The sequence below is a fragment of the Lepidochelys kempii genome, chromosome 10 (assembly GCF_965140265.1).
Source record: "Lepidochelys kempii isolate rLepKem1 chromosome 10, rLepKem1.hap2, whole genome shotgun sequence".
Taxonomy (NCBI): Eukaryota; Metazoa; Chordata; order Testudines; family Cheloniidae; genus Lepidochelys; species Lepidochelys kempii.
Genome location: NC_133265.1, coordinates 11312891 through 11322571, shown reverse-complemented (window position 1 = coordinate 11322571; position 9681 = coordinate 11312891). Strand labels below are relative to the sequence as shown.

Here is a 9681-nt window from a genome sequence, read left to right as displayed (position 1 = left end):
CTTTTCTCCCCATTAGACCTTTTGCAAGAACCCAAGCTATTTTCCCCATTACTGTGGCCCTTACAGGTGGTTGTAGCTCAATGGGCAATTGCTTGTAAAATTCACACTGCTGCTCAGGGCAATTGATCAGCATAGGAAGTGGATGTGGTCCAAGGATGGTGAAAGAGGAGACAGAAGAGGAAGATGTAGATTTTTGTTTTTGTTCATGTAACTTTTCATTGTATTCCTGTTTACTTGTCAATACAAAGGCTTAGTAAAATGTCCAAACATATATCAAGTTGCATAGGCCAAAGTTTAACACATTCCAGGGGAGCGCTGTTTTCTTGATTAAAATATTTGGAACTTATGCTTACTAGTTTTAAACCAGGGATATTAAAGCATCTGCAAGAATACACTTCCTAACTTCAAACACTGTGGACTATAAATAGTTACATCCTACCAGCTGGCCAATCCGATCCAGGTTATCCAGGAAGTATTTCACCGATTCACCCTGTTGAAAAGGAAAGAAATGCTTCTTAAATCTTGTTTCTAAGCTAGCAAATCAAGCAGTTTATTGAATGAAAGCCTTTTTTGCCCATTTGCTTTTCCATATACACTGAAGTTTAAACATACACATACACAGAAAACTGATGTCTGGACTGGATCCCGATGTGCTGAGAGGCTGTAATGAGAAGAGCATTGTATAATTTACTTTGAAACAAACTGTTGGTAAGAATATTGGAGCAGCTTTAACGTGACCATAAGACAGTACAGCACTTCCTGTGGAATACCTGTAAAAAAAAAGAGACCAATGCACATTACTTAAAAAGCAATAAAGAATGTTTACAGCAATAGGTTTGTACAATAAGTGCTCAAAATTCATACACTGAACATGAGCTGCTGCTAGAGCCAGCTCATGCTCTCTCAATGCACTGGGTCCTCTTTTGTATGTAGAATACAGATTAAATATCACTGGGTAACAGTACAGTGGACTACATTTACTGGAAACCATTGCATTTTTGTCTTAAAACTCATGGCAGAGGACAGAAGCACATGCTACACATCAAAAATTGCCAAATGAAGTAGCAATAGGTTTAAGCAACATGGGACGTGTCTGGCTTAAATTTTCACTAAGGAGACAAGCTTGGCGGAAAAATATAGTTTTTTTTTAAATTTCCTTCAAAATATGGTCCCTCCTGAAGGATACAGTGGTTTTCAAAAATCTAACCAGGTTGTTTTTAAAACTGAAGTGTCTTTTTCTAAAACTATATCAGACTATTGTTCAATTGGGTATGTAATATTAAGCCTCAAGGGTTATTTATATGTATCTTTTAAAAATGCATTTCTTTGCAAGACCTCCAATAAATCATTTTAAATAAGTCAAATCAAAGGTCATTTAAAGCTGACACACACGCAGGAATACATTTATACTCCTTTAAGAAGTGACTTTTTCCATTTAGAAGGAAGCTTCAATTTTGCTCCAAAGGGAAACAGGAATCTTCTTCCTCAAACCCATCTGTCCTGGAGTACTCCACATCCTAGACTGAGAATCTAAATTAGCATCCACTCCTCCTTGCATCACTAGTCACCATCCTTGCACCTATAAAGTTGTCTAAAGTTTCCCTTCAAAGCCTATCCATTGCACTCCTGGGGAGCAAAATGTACGCACTAGAGAGTGCTACCAGTAGACTGAACCAAGATTAAGATTGGTAGTTTGTGCTCACCAAATAGTTACATTCAGGATCATATTTATAACTAGGAGTATAACCTATTATCTCCCACAAGAAAGAGCTACCTACTTATTTTTGTATGATCCCCATCACCATAGTGTATGAGGTGAGAGAACCAAATTCCTTTCCAGAACAAATTAAAAAGGGTACCATGTTTGGAAGAGTCCCATGGAAGACTGGAGCACTCAATACTAGTTTACTACAACTCAGCAAAAGCTTTCAGACTAAGAGCCCCAAGGAGCCCTTCAATGCCAACTGGCAGAGGGCCCACCATACTATAACTCTATCACACATTCCCCCAACACATGGTTATTGTAATATCTATCTAAAAAGTGTCATGTAAGGTATATAACAACTGGTGACACATGAGGTCCTGAAAATCATTTTGTGATGTATATACAGGTTGTGCACAAAGAGATGTGTGTGTGTGTGCTGGAAATACGTTCTTAAAATGTGTTTGGGACACAGTGCATAAGCCCAGCCTGCCCAAAACAAAGGAATGTGTATTTAGCTGTCTGACCATCTTGATTACTGGCAGAGGACAATGAAAGTATATTTATATAAACGATAAACAAAGCTATCAAGCAGCAGTTTAGTGAGCACACAAGGGGGCAGAGTCTGCACCCCAGGAATCCTTCCTGGCTCTTGGGACAGACACAGTGGATTTTACGTAATATAAGGGGAGCAAAGAGACTTTAGTAATCCATCACTTGAGGAACAAAGGGAGAAGCACCCTTTGATTCTGTGTAGGTGGATCCCCGGGCTTGGAGATGCTGCTAACTTGGTGTAAGGAAACTGCTTATGTAAAGATTACAATGTGCTAAGATTAGTCACTAGAAAGCGGGATTTATTTTGTTTTGTCTGTAACCATATCTGCGCCTCTCTCTCATTTAGCATCACGAATATTCGGTCTTTGTTAATAAACTTATTCTTGTTTTATTAAAAACCATCTCAGTGCCGTATACTGGAAGTCAAGCATGAGTCTTCAGCTATTCTAACAGGGTGATGTGTGCTCTGTCTCTTTGGAGACAGCAAACCTAACCATTTTTGAGTGTCCAGTGAGGGGGATTGGACACTGCAGGGAAATCCCAATGAACTCAAGAACTGGAATTCACTGATTTGTTACCTCTACAACCCCGCTACTAGTGGCCCCCCCCCCGACTTGGATGAGACCAACAAAGATGAAGAACGTGCTAAGAACCAAGAATATACCAACATGTCATCTGAAGGCTCAAGTGGTGTATCTACATCTGAACAGCCAAACACACAAATACAGCTACCTACTGAAGAAACAGGTCTCCAAAACCTAAAGGCAGTTCCTGATGTTTTGCTGGTCAAACTTTTCCCATTTAAGTTAGAAAAGATGACAACTGGTGCACCTCTTGCAAAAAAAGCTTACAAAGAAGGAAAGCTTCTCACTGCTTCAGTTGGTACAACTAGAGGAGCTTGGTTTGCCAGACTGATCAGCAAAGCCAGTGCTGACAAACTATGTGAAAAGGCTGCAAAACACCAAGCCTCTGGACTTCAGCGATATGCAGCAAGCCTTATAAGCCAGTCACTGTCAAAGCCAATTTTAGAAGTACTTAATGAGGCTGTTAAGAATGCTAGACTCAACATAGTTTATGCGAACAAACATGACTGTTGCATCATACTTTCACTTAAGCAAGAGATACCTCACACTACAGACAGGAGGCCAAAGTTAAGTGCATTGTCACTGGTTAACCCTGAAGTTAGACACTGGTTCTGAACAAGACCAGCAAATGCTCAATATCTTTCTGCAAGAAACTCAACTGACTGGTTAGAAGCATGCGGTGCAACAGTGAAAGACAGCAGTTGAAAAAGTGAAGAACTCTCTCACCACATTCAAAAAATCTGCATACATGGCTAATGAATACCCTGATGCAAATGGGCATCAAGTATTAAGTCACTGCATACGTTATCTTGATGTCAGTGGTAGGCCAGGAGATGCATTTCTAGATGTTCAGGTTACAGCAGACACATCTGCGACAACCCACATCTTAGAATTAAATGCTTGTAAACTGGACCCCAAACAGATGGCACAAGCATTTGATGGAGCTTCAAACTTCTCTGGAAGACATGGTGGGATACAAGCTTTGCTCAGAGGAAAGTGTAACCCTAATCTCTCCTACACACTGCAGAGGCCATCTTAACTTCAGTACCTGGAAAGATAATGGAGCAAATAATTAAGCAACCAATTTGCAAACACCTAGAAGATAATAAGGTGATAAGTAACGTCAACATGGATTTGCCAAGAACAAATTGCATCAACCAACCTAATAGCTTTCTTTGCCAGGGTAACAAGCCTTGTGAGTAGCAGGGGGAGGCGATAGGTGGAATATTTTGACACTAGTAAGGCTTTTGATACCGTCTCGCATGATCTTCTCATAAACCAACTGGAGAAATACAACCTAAAGGGAGCTACTATAAGGGGAGTAAATAACTAGTTGGAAAACCATTCCCAGAGAGTAGTTATCAGTGGTTCACAGTCAAGCTGGAAGGGCATATTGAGTGGGTACTGAAGGGCTTCATCCTGCATCTGGTTCTGTTCATTATCTTCATCAATGATTTAGATAATGGCATAGAGAGTACACTTATAAAGTTTAATGGACAATATCAAGCTGAGAGGGGTTGAAAGTGCTTTGGAGTACAGGATTAAAATTCAAAAGGGTCTGGACGAACTGGAGAATTAGTCTGAAGTAAATAGGATTAAATTCAATAAGGACAAATGCAAAGTACTCCATTTAGGAAGGAACAATCAGTTGCATTCATACAAAATGAGAAATAACTACCTAGGAAGTAGTACTGCGGAAAGGTATCTGGGGGGCTCATAAATATAAAGGGAAGGCTAACCACCTTTAAATCCCTCCTGGCCAGAGGAAAAAACCCTTTCACCTGTAAAGGGTTAAGAAGCGAAAGATAACCTCGCTGGCACCTGACCAAAATGACCAATGAGGAGACAAGATACTTTCAAAGCTGGGGGAGACGGGGGGGGGGGGGGAAGAGAACAAAGGGTTCTGTCTGGTGGGGTTTTTTTTTTTTTTTTTTTTTTTGGGCCAGGAACAGGAAAGGAATGGAGTCTTAGAACTTAGTATGTAATCCAGCTAGATGTGCGTTAGATTCTGTTTTGTTTAAATGGCTGAGAAAATAAGTTGTGCTGAATGGAATGTATATTCCTGTTTTTGTGTCTTTGTGTAACTTAAGGTTTTGCCTAGAGGGATTCTCGATGTTTTGAATCTGATTACTCTGTAAGGTATTTACCATCCTGATTTTACAGAGGTGATTCTTTTACTTTTTCTTCAATTAAAATTCTTCTTTTAAGAACCGGATTGCTTTTTCATTGTTCTTAAGACCCAAGGGTTTGGGTCTGTGTTCACCTATGCAAATTGGTGAGGATTTTTTATCAAGCCTTCCCCAGGAAAGGGGGTGTAGGGTTTGGGAGGATTTTTTTGGGGAAAAGAAGTTTCCAAGCAGGCTCTTTCCCTGTTATATATTTGTTAGACACTTGGTGGTGGCAGCAATAAAGTCCAAGGGCAAAAGGTAAAGTAGTTTGTACCCTGGGGAAGTTTTAACCTAAGCTGGTAAAAATAAGCTTAGGGAGTTTTTCATGTAGGTCCCCACATCTGTACCCTAGAGTTCAGAGTGGGGAAGGAACCTTGACAGGGGGTCACAGTGGATCACAAGCTAAATATGAGTCAATGTAACACTGTTGCAAAAAAGCAAACATTCTGGGATGTATTAACAGGAGTGTTGTAAACAAGACATAAGAAGTAATTCTCCTGCTGTACTCTGCACTGATACGGCCTCAACTGGAGTATTGTGTCCAGTTGTGGACACATTTCAGAAAAAAATGTGGACACATTGCAGTAAGTCCAGAGAAGAGCAACAAAAACAACTAGACGTCTAGAAAACATGACCATTGAGGAAAGATGGAGAAAAGATTGGGTTTGTTTAGTCTGGGGAAGAGAGGACGGAGGGAACAAAACAGTTTAAGTACACAAAAAGTTGTTACAAGGAGGAGAGAGAAATTGTTCTCGTTAACCTCTGAGCATAGGACAAGAAGCAATGGGCTTAAAATGCAGCAAACACAGTTCAGGTCGGACATTAGAAAAAACTTCCTAACTGTTAGGTTAGTTAAGCACTGGATAAATTGCCAAGGGAGGTTGTGGAATCTCTGTCATTGGGAAGTTTTTACGACAAGGTTAGACAATCACCTGTCAGGGATGGTCTAGAAGGTAATACTTAGTCCTGCCTTGAGTCCCAGGGACTGGACTAGAGATCTCTCAAGGTCCCTTCCACTCCTACGATTCTATGATCTACTCAACTAGCAGTAGTACAAGTTGCAGAATCTTCAAAAGCCATTTTAAAAGCCATTTAATGTCTTTGTTATCTTTTCAACAAGAGTCCAAAAGGACTGGACAAAACAGAAGATGCTCTGGGACTGATGTGCATATTAGTTCAACCTGGGAAAACCCACTGGCTTTCTCATGAGTGATCCTTGGCTGTTGTCTTAAAATTACTGGAACCAGTATTACTGGTTTTGGAAAGTATCTACCAAGACTGGACGGATCTAAGTAGCGAGGCTGGTGGGCTACTTTTGCTGCCACATTTAGAGAAGACAATCGCCATTCTCTCTCTTGTAATTCTACTGTTGAAACCACTTGGGTCAATAAACAATTCCATCCAGGCATCTGCTACAACATTAGTAGATCTTCGTCCAGCAATAGAAGCTACATCTGGATCAATCAGAGATATCCATTGAAAATGTACTGTAAGGAGGCAAAGACTGCAGTCCAGAAGTTGGCTAATGAAGACTCTTATATTGAATCCTTAAGTGAAGGAGACAAGAAATGTTTGTTAAGCCAGCTGGAGAAAGACACAGACTTGATTCTTCAAATTTACAATAGTGACTTCTGGATTCTACTCAGCTTCTATGTAGCTTTTACAGATGCCTGTCTTATAAAACACCGACAGTAGAGTGAAGTGAGGCACTACCAGCAATGGGGCTGCCATGGGATCAGGACAAAATAGAGAATTTGAACACAAAGTGGAATGTCATATGACGAATGAACAAAGATTTAACTTCAACTTTTTTTTTTTTTTTTTTTAAAACACCGCTAGTGGCTTGATCTGATCTTTGTGCTACGTGTCCTGGGATAAAAGTAGGAATTCATCTCTTGCTACTCCCAGACGACAGCTACAGGTGAGTGTTTGTTTCTGTCATGGAATAGAAAGAATTTTGTGTTCCAAAAGAAGCTACCTTCTGCCTGATCTTGTGAATGAACTAATGAGCATATCAATTCAAGGACTGAAACTACCGGACACGTGAGAAACCACCAAAGATTAACGCACTGCATTCAACAAGTTCATTAACAGAGTTGTGCAAAATTACAAGAAGAAACCAAGAAGGATGCAGATGTAGTGCTTCATAGAAGGCTTGAATAGCCAACTTTAATTTGTGTGATGATTTTAAAACAGTTAAATCTAATCAAAATGGTTCTGAAACAGTTTTCAGTTTTTACTATGGTGCCATACAGCCCACCTTAGCCCTCACAGTCTCATCCCTCACCCTTCACCCCCCTATAAATTCAAACACTTCCCCTAATTTCAATTCTTGGGGAAAGTAATGTCTGCAAGGGAAAGTTTAGACTGGCAGAGTCTTGAAGAATTTGCTGGCAAGGCAGACAGGCTGATGTGTCAGGAAGCTGACACACAGCTTAGCAAGAGAGCTTTGCTGCTGCTAAGGCAGAGGAGTAATACAGTGGCTCAGAATTCTGGGCATCACGAGCAGGACGTCACACTAATGAATGGAGACAACGGAGCTCTGACTCGTCATTTTCCATCTTCAAGTAAAATGGGAAGAGTTTGCTTCATAAGGGATCCAGCACCTACATACTAAAATGCAAATAGTCACTACTTGTAAGTGATTCTGAAGGATTTATAGATGGATGGTAGGGAGAAATTACTTTTTTCCAGGACACATTTTCTAAACAATTCCTAAAATAAGAGCTTCTTCCTTGCAGTCATGAATTTTCAGAAGATGAGTGTAATATCCTGCATTTTCTGGCACTCTTTTAAAAAGACTGTCTTGTCAAGGCAGCATAGGTTTGTGCAGAAGAAATCTCACAGATTCCAAAAATAAAACTTCCTGTACAGCATTAGTCACATGGGGGAGTGGTTGGAGGGGCCCCCCCAAGAGGGAAAGGTCACTGAACTAAAAGTGTATCTTTCGCTATATCCCTTGTCCTTAACAGTGTCTCTAGATGTGGTACAGACTGAAAGTGGGCTGTATCTGACAACTTGTTCTTTTCTTCAATTACTTTGTACGCACATCCTCCCACGCTCAGAACAGGAAACAGCTGTGTGCATGTAAACTGCTGGAATACATAAGTAAGTTTACCTGATTTATTGCTTGTGCCTCCCCATATCCCCCACCTTACACTGATTATTTTGTTATGTATATGCTACAGTTTTAAAGTCAAAACAAGACTGAATAGGGCAACATATTTAACAAAGCTTTCATTAGTGATTTAGTGGAAACAGAATAATCTTTCACCTATTTTTTTTCCCCAGAGCTTTTCCAAAGCCCTATAATTAAGGAACACAATCGCTTTTTAAGGGGGTTCCAATCAATGATTTTAAGCAAAATATTCTCCATGATAAATCCCAATAAGGAGCGTGACTACACCAGCGGGTTGAAGCCCATGCTAAGAGCATAGAAAGAAATGGACAAATCTAAAGAGTTCTGAATATTCTCTACTACAAAGGAATGGAAAGAAACTAAGTACTTAACACAAACTACATGACCTCCACATGGTTTCAAGGTAAGAACACCTCATAGCATTTAAAATGCCCACAAAAAGCTTAGGAAGGAGACAGTTTCTACCAGAATAACTTGTCTCATTAGTTTGCCAGCAAAATATTTTTTTTAAAAAAAGTGTTTTCTGCATAACACGTAACAGGACCCAAATATAAATCTGAACTAACCCCATCAGTTTAACACACTGGCAATGTAAAGTCACTGCAACATAAAAATGGAGGCCGACAAATGGTCCAGTGTTTAGGGCACTAGCCTCGCACGCAGGAGCCTGGGTACAATTCCCTGTTTTATCAAACTTCCTGTGTAATAGGAAGTCACTGTGTGATAGGAAGTCAGCATGTCACCGAGTCTGTGCCTAATCTGTAAAATGGGGACAATAGCACTCCCCTACGTCACAGGAGTGTTGTGAGAATAAATGCACTAACATTTTTAATGTGTTCAGATACTGTGGTAACTGAGGCCATAAAAATACCTGAGACAGAAAACCCAAAGCTATACATAACAGGTGCCAAAGTTACAAAGTAGCTTTTAAGTCAAACAGCATCTATTGTACCAAATTATCTGCTCACCTTATCTTGGAATTAAACTTCTTCCCCTACAGCTATTAGCAGCAATGAAATTTAAAATATGAACAGGAAGAAGTGTTCCAAATCATTTCATCATGTATGTCAGTCTCAACTCCTATCAGGAAGAGCTATCCACTTCAGGAAAGAAGTCTCTTCCAATAATACCTCAATCCTGGGTTCTCTCTAGAGATACTAATACAACATAAAGTGTTTGGATATGAAAGAAGGCAAGCAAGGTCTCTGAAGATATGTTGTGTGCAAAACAAAAAAGATCCAAATCTATATACCGTTAGATATGTTTGGCTGTTCTACTGACTGCATTGTTGGTCTACCTGGTGTGTAACAGATTCTAACACATTACCACAGTCCAACCTCCACATATTCTTGACTTTGCATACAGTTTAAGAAGCTAACAATGGACTTCAGATCTTTACAGAATTAAGGCTATGCTGGATGACAGCTCTAAACCATTAATCTAGCCATTTTCTCAAATTCCATTTCACTGAGTGATAATATGCAACTTCAGAAAAAGCGTGTATGGCACAGCCTCATTGAGTAATTGCTATGA

At 39.9% G+C, this 9681-nt stretch overlaps 1 protein-coding gene across 3 annotated transcripts in view; it reads right to left on the bottom strand.

Annotated features, from left to right (window-relative positions):
- GNA12 (G protein subunit alpha 12) overlaps positions 1–9681 on the bottom strand; it is a 74049-nt gene that overhangs the window by 9984 nt on the left and 54384 nt on the right. For 2 of the 3 annotated variants that reach the window (XM_073361965.1, XM_073361967.1), the window contains exon 3: positions 440–490. The exons of the other annotated variant lie outside the window; for it this stretch is intronic. In XM_073361965.1, coding sequence (XP_073218066.1) covers positions 440–490 — 51 coding nt within the window. The remainder of the gene's footprint in view (positions 1–439; positions 491–9681) is intronic. 3 annotated transcript variants of the gene reach the window in all.